Raw genomic sequence first — 15,897 nt, 5'->3', positions numbered from 1 at the left:
CTTTCTTTTCCACACTGATGCTACTGTACCACATTCGCAGCAAATAAAAGGATGGGAATGCAGATTGAATGCAGATTGAGTGTGTGGGTGTGTGTGTGCTCTTTTAACTCTGTTTTTACCAGAGAGACACTCTTAACTGTCTAATTTAGATTATCTGACATAAATTTAACTTGTAGAAATGTATCAAAGGAAGAAAAGGGTCAATAGAGCAGTTCCCTGTGCAAAGAATTGATCAAAAATCAATTAATGTTACTCAATGCTAGATAAATAAAGAAAGCTGTTAAGTTTAAAGGCCCCTAAACCACGTATATAACGTAGTATATAACTAAACCACGTATATAACGTGGTTTAAAGTCTTGACAACTGCTCAGTGTATTTCCATGTCCTCTGCTGCTTCTCTCTGGAGCTGCAGACCTGCTTCTTGAGCCTCTCCACTGATTGGCTGACTGCACCTTGAGTGACACGCGACCAGGCCAATCACCGGTCTCATTCTGAATCATTGACTCTGGTAAACACAGCTGGAAGACACGTGGTTATGTTTGGATACCGCCATAGAAGACCAGCCACACGTTCACAGTCGGTTTCAACCGGATGTTTCTGAACGGTAAGTTTACATCGTCTTCGTGTTTGTTCAAGTTTTAGCAAAACAGTCTTCTTCCACTCTTTTAAACTTTATTCACTTCAAGAGGAGTGACACACACACTCACATACAAACTCACACATATTCAGTATTATACGTTAAAACCTTACACCGTTAAAATAAACATCACCACTTAAATATATTTATAAAAAAAAGATAAATCTACATGTCACAGTTTATATTATATTAAAATATTTGTTTGTTTGTCATCCCCATATTTCCTTCCCTCATCCCATGCATTTAAAATGACACTCTTCTCCTCTTTCATCCCTCCCTCTGTTCTACTGATTTCCCATTGAGGTCATTGTGTTGGAAGCTCAGCTTCTTCTGGTCACTCACTGGGAGAAGAGCTTCACACACAAACCACGCCTGGTGGATCAAATACAGAATTGAACTGCAGCAGCTCATCGCAGACCTGCGTCTCCCAACTTGAACCGTTAAATGTTCTGATCTGTGGCACATGAGCTTTCTGGTTGGTCCATCCATCTGTCCGTGTGTCTGGAGGCGACGCTCAGCTGACGGACGGCGAGTCGTGCGCTCTGTTGACGCACAGCTTCTTGTTGCTGTGGCTCTCCTCCTCCGTTCGCCTGCTCTGCTTCCCAACACAACCGTCTGCAACCACAACATTACCTCTTTCACTTTCTTTGCTGCTTAATGTCGAGCAAATATTCAAAATAAAGTGCACTTTAAATCAAAATGGTTCTTTTATCAGCGGTGTGACCCTTGTGGAACTTACTGGCCATGTCAGGAGAGGACGCTGAGCAGAGTGAAGGACTCCTCCGCCACTGTGGAGACACAGAAGAGGGAGTTGGACTTTTCTGTGATTGCAGCAGCTACACATCCAACAAGTGCTGACTTGAACAGTGTTTCAGTATAAAAGCTGAATAAATTAACATATATATTCTACTGCTGTCAGAACGTTCCCTCAGTCAAGTGTGAGAGGAAATTAATTAACTTGATTTGACCTTGTTCCCATCCCAGTGCTCACCGTGAACTTGCTGACGTCCTTCAAGCTGCTGAACCTCAGGTAGGAAATGTCTCCCTTGTCTTTGTCCCTGTCCTGGTCCGTGGTGTAGATGTGTGTGATGCCGGCTCCTCTGATCAGAGGGACGCACTCGTCACACGGACACTTGGTGACAAACAGCATGGTGGCCTCCCCCGGTTTGATTTCTCGAGTCCTGAAAGCATCAGAATGAAGAGAATGAGTTTCTATAATTTAACGTGACTGTGTCATCTGTGTATACGGACGTGACCGAACCTGAAGGTGAGGGCGTTCTGCTCCGCGTGGACGATGTATCTGTATTTACGTCTTTGTCGGTCCTCCTGTTTGTTGTCCATCTGCGGGTACTCGGCGTACTGCGAGCCTGCTGGGTAGGCGTTGTACCCACAACCCAAGAGGTACAGACGTCCCACTCCGTCTAAACCCCTCGGCTGATGTTTTGTCAGACAATGTTAACTTAATCTAACAGAACTAATATTATTTGGCCTTGGATTTGAATAATTCAAGCAAAGGCAAGAAAGATGAGCTCACCGAGAGTCGTCTGGCCCAGATAACAGCGCCCACGCCCACTTTAGGATCCTCTGGAATGAAAAGGACCGTTTAAAAATGATTGTGACCTTTAAGTCATTCAGGGAAATGTCCTGCAGGCGTACATCTGCCCCCCCGAAGACAAACAACCAGCCGTACCTGTTCTATAGGCGAGCAGTCTGGCTTGGATAATGCAGTGAAGAGCCACTTCTTGGGACACGCCCTCATGATGAGGAGGCAGCGGCTGCTCGGGGGTCGAACACTGTTCCCTGCATCACAGACACAAACCGGTCAACAGAGAGTGAAAGCTGTGGATGGACCACGTTCACTCCAGAATCCAGTCTGAGTGTTTCTGACCTGTGGAATCCGTGGCGTCGCCGCGGCACCCCGGCAGCCACTGCAGCCAGAACCTCCACCAGCTCCATCATGTTCTGTCTCAGGTTGGAGAAGTACGGCTCCACGCAGAAGTTCTCCAGACCCATTTGCTTCAGAATGTCCCGGTGCTGCCGGGGGGTCGCGACCAGGAAGTGTCTGGAGAAGTCCTTCAGGTGTCTGGACCGTTCTCTGGAAAACAGGAAGCATGCCTCCTAATTATGTGCAACACAGCCAGTTAATTGGGTTTTGATACTTCCTTCTTATTAGTGCTGCATCAACATGTTTGGTACCTGTTGAAGAGCTCCTCTGTGTTCAGCCCCGGTTCATCATCAGCCACCTTCTCCATGAAGTCGCACTCTCTGGACGTCTCACGGAGGAACTGAGCCAGGCCTGACGGCAGCGGCTGCAGCGGCACGCCGATGTGCGGCCGGCTGTTGGACTTCAGCTTCTCCGTTGCGATGGCGTCCAGCGCGGCCTCCTCCGTGAAGCCGCCCGGCGTACTGTGGGAGCGGGCGTCCGAATGGTTTGTGGAGGTGGAGCCCAGCATGCTGACCTCAGGGTCACCGGGCCAGAAGGAGATCTGACTGACCCCAGCTGGAGAGGAGCAAACATCAGTATTTATATCTGGACTCTGGAAGTGAGCATCGCTCAGTTCCAAAGTTCAACTCGGTGCTAACATCAAATTAAAGAGTGATTTGTAATGATGTTATTACAATTTACAACCACTGCTGTAATAACCACCTGAATTAATACGGCAATAAAAGATTATAAAAGTGGATTCTGGGTAGAGATCTGCACGTTAACCTCAAGATTTCCCGCATAAGGAAATGATTAATGAAAAGCTAGTGCAACCAAATCCTGCTTTGTGTTTGTGATTTTCCTGTTCGTCTGCTCCCCCCACCCGCTCACCGTTGATGATCATCTTGAGGCACGTGGCACAGGGTCTCCTGGAGAAGTACAGGTGACAGTCAGCCAAGCGGGCGCCATGCTGGATGATGGCTGCCTGTCCTGCGTGGAGCTCGGCGCCCGAACAATGGAGTCCCAGCACCTTGCTGTCCTGCACCACCACCAAGCCCATCCCCCGGATCTGGAACACAGCAGATTCACAGCGGTACGATCCAGTGTCGGCGATGAAGAGGACATTCTACTCATGTTTTATTCTCAGTTGATGGAACACCCACCTGACTGGGGTCCTCCTCCTCATTCTGCTCCTGAGGGAACCGCTCCATCCACAGACTCAGTAAGGTGAAGAGATTGACCTTCGATAACCTGGGGCCATGACCTGGAAGAGGAACAGAACAGTCATCTTCTCCATGCTCTTTCACCAAGGTGTGTCTATGCTAAGCAGTAATTACACTGTATCATAAACACTGTCAAGTATGTGCAGGAGGAATACGTGTTGAAAGGCGGCATCAGAGCTGCCTGAGGCTGATTCCACGTCACACAGCTGCAGAGACACACAAGCCACAGCTACAAAAACATTATTCTGGATAAACCTTAACCCTGATTTACTGATATGACCATGCACCATGGTTATTAACTTCCAAAATCCTAAGGTTATTAACTTTCTAAACCAGGGATCGACTGAACAGAAACAGTTCAGTAAAACACTCATAGTGCTTGTACTTGTCTTTGCACCAAAGACTAAACGTCCCTGTCAACAATGATGAAACTGTCAGCTATACACACACAAGTATGCACAGCTATCCCTAGAGGGACTTTGCATTGACTTCCATTCATTTTACACAGCCTCATCACAACCTTAACCCACATCTAAGCTTAACCTAACCACAGTTCCCATCTTAACCAGGACCTTAGGAAGAACCTGCAGCCTCTTTGGGACCCAGCTTTAGTCCCTTAAGATGGAAACTGTCCTCAGGAAACAACTACCATGATGACATAACCATGATGGTTCTGGGAATCCTGCATCAACACAAACAGGTGATGACATTATGATAAACAGCCTCAATCAGTTTATATCACCCACATAGATCAGCTGTGTTTTGAAAAGATCTCCACCATTCCTGTCACGGTATGAACTATGTTTCCCACCCGGCTCACCTTGTACCCGGCTGTCAGTCTGGGTGCTGCTCTCCCTGGTGTCTTGTCCCGTCCTGGACTGGCCCGGATCGGCTCGGGTCCTCAGCTCGCCCCCTTCCATTCAACCTGGACAAGTAAACCCACGGAACCAGAGAGAATAACAACACGACCTGCGATCGAATGACAGAGCTCCACCACCATTAATCTGCTTCAAACACAGTGAAGCCTGCAGGGGGACTAACACGACTTCTGACCGGCGCCTTCACAATAAAACCATCGCGGATCTACCAGTTAGGACAAATCAAAACAGAAGCAGTGTAAAGTAGAATGTGTAATATTTGTACAATATAATCGACGTTCTTTTTCTTATGGAATCACCCTTTCACATTATTTTACTACGACTACTTAGAAATATAAATCTCTAACCTAACTAGCATTATGCTAGCTGCTGTAAGCTAGCACTACGATACAAACCACCTACAAAACATCCAGACTGCTATATTAAAATGATGTTGTGAAGTATAATAAAGTTATTATATTATATCCAATCTCTTAAGTCAATGTAGTTCTGCTTTAAAGTTGGCTTACGGTCGTTAGCTTGACAGTTCCGTGTTACTTCCGCAACCGTCCTCTGACGTAATTGAAGGGGCGGGTCGCGAGTGACGTTTAATTCAGGTGCAGTACCGATTTGTGACACGAGATGGCGGCCAAGTGCTTTCAAAAATAGTCATATACAGTCAATTTACCTATTTTCTCGGCGTCTCCATCTTGAATCCTCAAAGTCTTAAGTTTGTTTAATGACCAGAAATATGTTCACAAGTAGAATGAACGTGATATTATTTCAGATGTTAGTTCATTATATTTCCACAAAAACATATCAAACCCATCACTGGCTATTTAAAACTGTAAAGAACAGTAATACAAATCCCAAACTGATCTTTCATGTTTTAGAGGCCAAAAAAGTCCTATTTCTATTTTAAGTTTGGATTTAAACCTTGGGGTTTTACCATAGGTTTTAACCAGCAGCAAATCAACCACTTGTAACTGCCTCTGGACAATAACAATTGCTTGTAGTTTTCCCTAACGGCCAGCAGGTGGAGCACTACCACATAGACTCACGTTAGATGCTCTATTATCCAGTTGATGTTTTCAGTATTTGATTCAGAATCCGGTTCAGTTTTCGTGATTTAATCCTCAGTGTAAAACTGATTATCACATCAGTTTGCAAATAGTGTGCTTAAGTGATATAAAAGTTCATTAAAATGATTTGACAGATTAACGCCAACGCCTCATAATCCTGAACCCTGGCTGACCATTCAGCTTTTCTGCCATTTGTAAATGAATGTTTGATATATCACATGGGCTCAGATTAAACATGATCCTCACAAATCAGAACCATCTCTGTGTTTTCATCATGTGTCGGTCAGCACCGGCCTTGCAGCTTGTTCTGTGGCCGGAGAAGCAGCTCTTTCCCTGATGTGCTTTTCTGCCAACAGATCAATACATCAGCAGGATTAGTGCTAACCCGCTTCTCAACAGCCACATCCACCACATGCATTCAGTCTTTGCAATGTGTCAGTCAGGCAAGTGCTGGAAGGAGCCAGGAATCACCTCCACTTGGCTTTTAACACAATGAGGATTTACTTATGAAGGGTTTTTACTTTGATGGGATCTTTATTCTGAAGAGTTTCCTCCCTGAACTGAGCCTCACAGTCACAGAAGACTTTGTTATTTGTATTTTTACATATTCACAAGCAACAATTTGCTTCATAGGCCTTGACAACCTGTAGAAGAGACCACGTCCTCTGTTCAGATCCATTTCCGGCACAAGAGCTTGACAACTGAAGGCTCTGGGTCCCACGATGATGGGTTTATATCATGAGAATATTACATTTTATTCTAAATCTAACAGTGTTGTGAAGCTTACACAGGGCCAACAGGTGGATCGGTTCCTCTTCCTCTTCCAGCTGCTGTATTTGGGCACAGCAAACACACACCTCTGCTCACACAGTGTCTGCAGTGTGCTCCTCGTGCACTGTGCTGACAGCAGTCCCACGCTGCGGCCTTGATCTCCTCAGAACAATGCGAGTCGTGAACAGAGCAGGGAGAGAAACCTGCCGCCCTGCTGTGGTGACTGTGTGGGCGCCTCTCTCACGACATGTGATGGATCATTATCCTGTAGATTTATACTGCAGTGCAGCTGTGGCTGAGGTCTGGTTACAGGGAACAACACCACAAACATGGAAGTGGCACATTGTCAGTGTTCAGCAAGAGCATAGAACCATCTGACCCTTGGAATAATAAGAAAACCCTAAGAAATGTGGTTTATTTGAATTTGAAGTATTCAGGACATCATCTTTAATCATTTTAATGTTGCAAAAGTAAATGAGTCACAGACATATTTAAAGAATTTTTGTATTTTCGAGAACCCACAAATCTCAAAATGGTGAATTTTCTGTCTCTTCCACTGTTTTCTATCCAAACTTACTTCCCTGAGATTTCATAAATGTCTCTAACACTGACGAGGTTCCCCCACGCGCGCGTATTCGTGTGTGGTGTGGCTTCAGCACTCTGGACAGCTCCTCTGAAAAAAACACTGCAGCATTTCCAGCTCCCTCTCAGTCCGCGCGTGATGTGAGTGACACGTCGAGAGAAGCTGTTAAGGACGCGTGAGGTCTTTTCAGTGTAAATTCACCCGATGCACCAAACAACACTTCATTCCGCAGCGCTACAGACATGCAACAGGTCCGTCCCTCGACAGCAGAGGCAGGATTCTCCCAGACGTACGCCTCTCTGACGCAGAGCAGGACCCACCGTGGAAAGTAGTAGCACTGTCTCGTACCAGTATCGGTGACGCTATCGCCGAACCCCCCACCCCCACCTTTGTTGCCGGTTATGGTTCGAGATCCTGACGGTGTGGGAACCACATGTCTACGTAATTGCGCGCACTCTCTCTCTCTCTCTCTCTCTCCCCGCGGGGCTGCGTCAAGCTGCGCAGTCAAACCGGAGCTCTTCTTTCCTTCAGAATAAAGGTCGTGAGTAATGCGAATCAAGCTGTGAGCTCAAACATGAAGGGAGGTTTGAGCTTTAGCTGATGTGAACCGTGTGGTCAGGAAATAGTAAAAGTGCAGGTATCTTCTTACTTTTAGAAAATACTAATGTCGTGCATCAAAAGCTTTTCAGTTAAACATTTTACGCACGAGTTATAAAAACAAGTAAAGATCTGCCCCTGACGGCAAAAGCCTGGTCACCAAACCAGTGTTGATTTAGGAATACCAGTGAGTGTTGGGTGAAATAGTTTAGATTCTTTAGCACAAATAAACAGTCTGTTAATAACCAATAAGAGTTTGGAATAAAAGCCATGTGGCTCTTAATACTCGAGTGGAATGATTTATTCTTTTAATTTCAAGTGTTTCGTCCTCAATTGGAAGTTTATTTCTTTCATTTTCCATCAAGACACATGGAAAATAACATTCTTCTCATAAACCATGTTTAAATGTATCATAAGGAAACAGATCAGCCCTGGAGATAATGTTGAAGATGTTCCAAAAGCTCAATCCTCACCGTGGTGTGGTTTATTGTGAAGGTGCCGAGCGGAACGCGTGTTGTGTGGAGGTGCTCAGACTTGGTTGCTGGTTGGGTATAGACAGTCAGTGCACCTTCTCTCTCGCCACCGGCCCGTCGGTCGTCTCCAGCGCGGCTGTAGAAAGCAGACACCGGAGAAGCGCGCGGAGGAACCAGGGGCCAGACCCCGGTCTCCATCTCCTTCATCTTCTTCCTTCTTCTTCTTCTCATCATCATCCCTTTAGTTTCTGGAGTGGTGGTGGTGGGGGGGCAGCAGAGCCGTATAGTCTAGCAGTTTCTTTTCAACAGCAAGGTGAGGAAGAGGAGGAGGAGGAGGAGGAAAGACAGTAGCAGCAGTATCCTGGCGCACAGGAGCTGATGGATTATTGAGAAGTGGAGGCCGAAACGGGGATGAAATATTCATGAGGACTTTGTTCTAAAGAGAGAAAACAGTGAGCGGGACAGTACAGAGGCTCCTGCAGTGATTCACCTGCCGCTCCAGCTGCCTGACGCGCTCCCACTGACCACAGAGGAGCGGAGGACCACCACTGGAGGAGGAGGAGGAGGAGGAGGAAGAGGAGGACGCTGCATCTGTGGGTGAGCACCAGTGTGTCTGAGTGTGTTTTTGGAGAGGACCCCCCTCTGCTGCAGTACTTGCCCGCTGTGTGGATTCGGGGATGACACCAACTTGCTGACGGACAAGCAGGTATCCGCACCCCCCTCCCCTCCTCCCGGACGGACGGACCCACCGACCCCCTGCGCTCCCCACTAATATGCAATGGTTTTTTGTGCAGAAGCCGACAGCCGCCGCGTACCGCCGACTTCACGCTAGCGCCGCCGCATGCCTGTCCGCCGCCGCCGCTCCTCTCCCCGCGCCGCGCGGCAGACGACGCCATTTGAAGAGGAGCACCCGCGGGGTTCTCGCTCCGCGGCGGCCGGGCGGCAGCAGCAGCAGCACCGACCGCTCCTCCGCCTCTGAGGAGCACCGGCCGCTGGGGCAGCCGGAGGCGGCGAGCAGCGAGACAAGCGCCGCAGCGGTCGCTCTTTTCCTGCCGCACGGGGACGACGTTGACGCGGAATACGTGCAACTGCTGGTCTCGGGGCTCGCGGAGGAACCGGGCGAGAAGCCGGGCGACGAGCCGGGTTCCCTGCTCCTCTTCTGGTCTATGGTGCAGATCGGGGGGCCGAAGCACCGCCGAACTGAGCCCAACAGCTGGCCGGCTCTGCTGGCATGCAAACAGGGGGGCGGACTAGCCCCCATGCGGTGGGTGAATCTTAGGCTGCCGCATCCGGAGCGCCTCTCGTCCCCCACCTCCTCTTCCTCCACCACCTCCTCCACCTCCCCCCCCGTCTCGGCCAAATCCATGCGGTTTATTTGGAACAACATTTTCAGCAAAGGATCGCATATGCTGCAGTGTCTTTGTGGCAGGAGCCTCAAGAAAACCAAGGAACCAACTGGTGAGTTTGTGTGCGTGTGCGTGTGGTGGGGGGGGTGAGAGAAGGACACTTTATTGGTTGTCTGAGCTGTGGCGTGCACGCTGGAGTGTGTGCGTGTGTTCCCCCTTCTGAGACTGCACTGGTCGCCTGCTCGCTGGTGTCTGTCTGCAATTGTGCAGCAAGTGAGTGCACTACAGGGGAGGGAGGGGGAGTTATGATGTGGGGTGGGGGCGCAGAGTCGGGGGGGGGGGGTTGATAACTTGTTAGTACAGGTTGCTCCTACGCTGACCACAGTGGCAGTGCGTGCAAGAAATAAAAATAAACGTGCGTGCGTGTGTGGTGGAGATGTTGCAGAAAACCAAGTGTAATGCAGCATGCAGACGCGTTCAGGCTCCAGTAACCTGCATGATTAAACAGCACATGGCTTTATTTAGACTGGCACCGTGGATGTACAGTGTGGCACATGTGTCTTTCTGTCTCTTCTCATGGCTGCAGACATCACAAACTCCTCCTGGTGCACAGACAACATCAGAGGGATGTGGGTCCAGATGTGTCAAACATCAGGCCTGGGACACCCGTCTGTCTCGTGTCCCTGCAGGCTGTTCATCACCAGGGTGCAGTGACAGTATAATGAAGAGGGAGTTCACTTTAGCTCTTCTCTCTCTCTATTGGAGCAAGGGGTGCGTTTATTTGCTGAATGCTTTGACCAAATAGTTTGATTTGTTTTCCATCAGTTCTTCCACCCTCCGCTCCGGGGTGAGGAAAGGGCAGACATTGACACTGGCACTGCAACAGGAATTGGATGTTGTTGACACTATTGGGATATTGACATTGCATCAGAGAGTGGGTCCCTGTATCCTCCACACCGTGTTTAGAGGACAACTGCGGGCTCAATGAGGCCAAAGAAAAGTTGTGGTCAGATGTAGGCCGGTGTTTTTTATGAACAGAGAGGACAGTTCTTCCTTTAACCAGCTCTAATGGATGGGTCATTTCACAGAGCATGCAGAAGTTTGCCAAAACTTCCAAACTTTTTTTGGACACTCTACGTAGAAAGGTGTTTGGAGTTTTTATTGTTTGTCAGACCATTGTCTTCACTTTGAGCTCTGTTACATTTGATATTTCCATATATTCAACACTTTTGCACTCAACAATTAATCAGGTATATTATTTTATAGGCTATACAAAATAACTTATTACATTTAAGTCTAAAATTTAAAATGTATAACTATGATACATTGGGGGGTTTGTTTTAGAGTATTCCTGCATATTTGAACTCTTTCTGCTTTATTGTGGTGTGCGGCTTCCGTACACCTGTGGCTAAACAGGAAGTGGAGTTTTCTGATGGAGGGATGAGGGAGAGGACGACGGGAGTGACGCGGTAGTTGTCCGGCTCATTCCTAGTCTCCACCGACACGAATCGACACAGTCAAGATAGTTTAATTTGGTCGCCAGGATGTGAACTCGTTATAAAGTTCAGTAAAGTTGTTAGAAAGACGACAGAGGAGAAGCTGAAGAAGCTAGCGACAGGTGGCTAATTAGTTAGCTAATTAGCGGACCACTCAAGAACGTGTCTCCAGGACTTCCGGTAGAGCCTCGAACCCAGAGATGGACTCCATTATCTTCCGTTAATATACACTAGGACAGATTCCGGACAGAGGCCCCACGATAGAGTTCCTTCCCAGAGTGAGTAACCCTTCAATTCCCTTGACTAAGTTGTATTCCCATCTAAAAAACTATTTAAACTGGTAAAAAGGACTGGTCTGCATCAAGGGCATGAGGTAAACATAATACACAGTCATACGGATAATTGGAAGGGTTATTTCTTTGTGAACCCAACTGTAAATCATGTTAATTACTGCCTTGTTTAAATTGTTATAATAATAAGCTAACTTTATTTATATGTTATATTGTTATGCAGAGCCTGAAAAAAGGGATTTTTCAAGTGTCTGAATTCAGTGGCATCAGAATCAGAATCAGAATTATTTTTTTGCCATGTATATTGCACATCCAAGCAATTGCCTTGGTGTGGTTGGTTCACTGTACAGACAACAATATAAAAACAACAATAAAAAACAACAACAATATATACAGTAAGAGAGTTATGGGCATTTGCGATTCTAAGGTGCTGAATTGAGGATCAGTCTTCAATTGAAGGAACATTACACTAAATGAAACAACAAACACATTTAGTCCGTTGTATATCGTGCTGTATAAGTGGAAAGAGTTCCTCACACATGCATGTCTTCTCTATACATTTGAATCTGTATGCAGTTACATGGAGTGAATGCTGGAGTAACCAAAGACAAGTGAAAGCATTGAGCAAACAAAACTCAGTGGATGTCCTGATGCTGTGATGAGGTCAGGGACATTAATGCTGTGTCCACTCTTTGTCCCAGAATCCCTAAACAATCACTTTATTTCCCTGTCAGTTGCAGAGCACCGTCCCTCTGCTTTAAAGCTGATGCACCGGGACAGAGACGCTCAACTTCAGCACCACGGACAGCTCACAGCCGTTTTCCCCTTGAGTTTTAATGTCTTTGATTTTTGGTTCAATAAGTAAACGATATTTGTGAAAAGCCTGTCGTCTTTCCTCAGAACCCACTTGTACCTGATCAACAGGTCAAGGAAGAAGGCATAACTAGGACGCTGTGTCATTGATGAGAAAAACACTGAAGCAGAACATGCTCAGCACTAAAGATAAGGCATTAATCTCACAGGTTAAAGATGAAAACAAATACTGGGACAGGTGGAAGGACAACATTTTGGCACAGATGTTAACTGATGTGTTAACTGCTTCTTTTCACTGCCTGCCAACGCAACACTGCCTGGAATTCTGTTTGTGGTTCTGTTTGACGTCCTCTGGGCTCAGTGTTTCTGCTTTAATTCCCTTTTACACAACATTCCCCTTTGATGAATTGCTTGAAGCGGGACCGGCTGGATTAAAGCGGGACTTAAAACGAACTCGTAGTTATGCAGCAGGTTCAAAGTCATGTCATTAAGTTGACACACTTGCATACTGTAGCTCTGATGACTTATGACGGTTGAATGTGCTTTTGATCAGTCAAATTAGAAATAAAACAGCTATGATGCTACTGCAGGATGTCATTAGGGATAGAGATTTTTGTTTATATCCACATGAATTTTGTGTTGCTTTTAATGTTACTGCCACAATGAGTGGTGGGGCAGCATTTTCTCCTTTTACTGTCATTAAGGATGGTCCAGTGTTTTCTGTGGTGAAGGAGAATTCAAACAGCTGTTATTATGGCAGCATTTGAAACACATTCTAACTGTATTAGAATTAGATATTCGACCGCACCCTTAGCTTAACCCCCAGAAATCCACTGTGATGTTTTAAATAGTTGAAATACAAATTAAATACAAGTGATTTAGAAACTTGGCATAAACTTGCATTTAAGTTTTGGTTTGTGAGATGATTAATGAAAGCATATCTCAACCACCCACCCCCACACACAGTGGGAATGCAGAGAAGATTGGCTGTACATACTGTAAACTATCTCTGAGAGACACCAGCAGCCAGACTTTTGGATTTATAGCTGCCAGCAGCGTTTAGCTGTCACTTCCTCCTTTTAATTAAAGAAAACGTACTGTATGAACTCTTTACCTTGGTGTTTTTTTATTTTGTGTTTGTGTGGGTATATTTTTGTTGATGGAGAATACACTCAGTTGGTGGTGAAGTACGGAGCTGCTGTAGGGAGAGTTTTGTTGACTTAGCGTTTGTTGGTGTTTTTCCTCTGAATTGCAGTATTTAGTAAAGCTCCACAGGGAAAGCAGAGATACAGGTTTGTTAAGTGTGTATGGATGTTTGAGTGTGTGTTGCATGTTATGATGATTCACTTAGAACCAAGCTAGAATTGTTTTTTATTTGTCTTTGCTCTTTTAAAGATGAGAAGAGTTAAAAGCTTTGGAAAATAACGTAAAAATAATAATTCCCACTAGCGATCCAAAGATGCTGCAGTGTTGGTTACACTTCCTAGTAAAAAAAGTTACCAAAAGATTGAAAATATAAATTTTTGAAGCTGTACTAAGACAGAAACTCTCATTGTTCGCGCCAGAAGAAAGACCACAGGGTCAAGGCTTCCCCCATACGAGCCGGAAGGTGCTCAGTCACACCCCCCATGTGAGGTTTGATATTTAAAGTTTGATGGTGTGAGAAGAGGTCAGATTACATAAGCATGAATATAAATATGAGTTTTTATGGCCAATGTTCATCTTACAGTTTAACATGGCTGCATCTTAACAAAAGCATGTAAAAACAACCTGTAGACTTCTAGCATTGTTAAAAAAGTACTGTAGGCCTAATAACAAATACATTGGATGTCCTCCAGCTGCTTCAAGATGAAAGCAACTTAATAATTCACTGGTTTTGTACTTTTTGTGTGAAACAGCAGATCATTTATTAGTGAAAGATTCAGACTCCACCACTTAGAGTAAAAACAATAACATGTACAGGATGAATATACAGTGAATGGCTATTTTTGACACAGGTCAGGTCCCACTGCTCTGTAGCCTCTTCCTGTGTGAATGGAGTTCCAGTGTCGTAAATGGAATGAACCAGCATCGATATCATTCATTGTTAAAATAAATAAGGCCCAACATTACTCGATGCCTCATGTCCCATGTGATGTGACCCAGATAGAGACTTGCACCCACGCACACACATGCACGCACATGCCTGCTCACCTCCTCTGGAGAGTTGCCATTAAGGCATCGCACTCTATATTTTATTTAAACCCTGGAGTATAGGCGTCGGGTTGGTGCCAACTAGGATTTGTCTCTGTAAGTGAAAGGTCCACACAAACGTAGTTATTTTAAATATATTGTATTAAACTTTTTCTCCAGTTTGTGATTCTTAAACGTTGCAGAGATCTGCACTCAGAAGTCATTTAGCTGGATAGAGGAATATTTATATTTTCCCCAAGCTTGCAACAAAGTGAATTTGTGTGTCTCTTCCTCTGTTTCTGGATTGCGTGCTGCTACGTTGCAGAAAGGTGATGAGCTGACAAAAAAGTGACAGTCCTAGTGATGTCTGTCCTCTAAGGTCACATGGAGGGTTTTGGTGCAGCACTCTAATACACTCCCTTGGTGTGTGCGTGAGTGTGTGTGTGTGTATATGAGAGTGAGACAGCATGCTCATTAGCTCATGGCCTCACTGTTTAAATACACTGAGTCTGCAGAAAACATTATGACTTTGCTGGCTTTCGCCTGAAAGCATCATGTACGTCACACTTACAGACACAGAGAGAAAATGTCAACTAATCACGGGTGTAACACACGCAATGCCATCACACGTCCTTTTATATAACTAAACAAACTACTTTGTTAGCAGGAAACTCCATAAACTTGAATTTGCAGACGAAAGCCCAAAATTATGCAGTATTTCTTATCCATCCATCATGTGGCTGGAGCCAATCCCAGCTGACAGTGGAGCGAGCAGGTCACCAGCCCATCCCAATACTGACATGCACAACGAACCATCCATACATTCACACCTATAAACGATTTAGGGTCCTATTGAACTGCATGTGGTCAGACTGAGGGAGGAAGCTGGAGTACCTGGGAAAAACTCCACACAGCCACAGTTAACTGTTACCTCATTCATATCAGAGTAAATGATGACTGGGTTCCTTTTACCAAGTTTTTGCTTAATCCTGCTGATAACAAAATGAAAACGTTGGCGGAGGTTAAAATAAACTACTGTTGTTAAGTCTGGTTCAGAAGTAATGAGTCTATAATCTTCAAAATGAACGATGGATCATGATGTGAGTGTGTGTGTGAGAGAGAGAGAGTGTGTGTTTGTGTGTGCGCACGCGTGTGCATGTATGTTTGGACAGCCCTCGCTCCAGGTTTCTGTCAAGAGAGAAGTGAGTGCTGAGTGATATATTTCCAAGTGCACTTAAAAAGCAGCAGGGCAACAAAGGCTCCACTAAGACGTGTTTTCACAGACTGAATGATAAGAAGCAGAGAAAACACTCAACAACAACTCGGTCCTGCTCGGAATCGATGCATAAAAACAGTTTAATTTGCCCGGATGGAAATACAGAAAATACATAGTGACTGTGCTGTAATGCAACAGGACTGAAGGATGAGGCTGGTGATTCTTCCTTGACAAATTAATAACAACTCAATTTGCGCTTAACAGCTTCCTCCAGAATTTTCATCAGTTATTCACACTGCTTTGTTTGGCCTTAAAGGGGAATTCCAGTATTTGGGTAAACGTAATCTTATGTGGCAACTGTGACAGACAACAACCTCTCCACTGAAGATTTTTTTCACCAGTAAAAGGCTAAAATTC

General features: G+C 45.5%; 1 protein-coding gene across 1 annotated transcript; it reads right to left on the bottom strand.

Annotated features, from left to right (window-relative positions):
• Positions 1-497: 497 nt before the first annotated feature.
• cdadc1 (cytidine and dCMP deaminase domain containing 1) lies at positions 498-4,936 on the bottom strand. Its single transcript, XM_062381090.1, has 11 exons — positions 4,605-4,936; positions 3,725-3,825; positions 3,453-3,630; positions 2,834-3,137; positions 2,526-2,732; positions 2,328-2,437; positions 2,172-2,221; positions 1,899-2,071; positions 1,629-1,818; positions 1,377-1,425; positions 498-1,252 (listed from the first exon to the last, which is right to left on the bottom strand). The coding sequence occupies exons 1-11, from the start codon at positions 4,702-4,704 to the stop codon at positions 1,152-1,154; spliced, it is 1,563 nt and encodes a 520-aa protein (XP_062237074.1). The 5' UTR covers positions 4,705-4,936; the 3' UTR covers positions 498-1,151.
• Between the last annotated feature and the right edge of the window lie 10,961 nt (positions 4,937-15,897).

Source organism: Platichthys flesus, chromosome 22 (assembly GCF_949316205.1).
Source record: "Platichthys flesus chromosome 22, fPlaFle2.1, whole genome shotgun sequence".
In the NCBI taxonomy this organism is placed as follows: Eukaryota; Metazoa; Chordata; class Actinopteri; order Pleuronectiformes; family Pleuronectidae; genus Platichthys; species Platichthys flesus.
The sequence above is the reverse complement of the archived record's forward strand: the minus strand, read 5'-3'. Positions and strand labels throughout refer to the sequence as shown.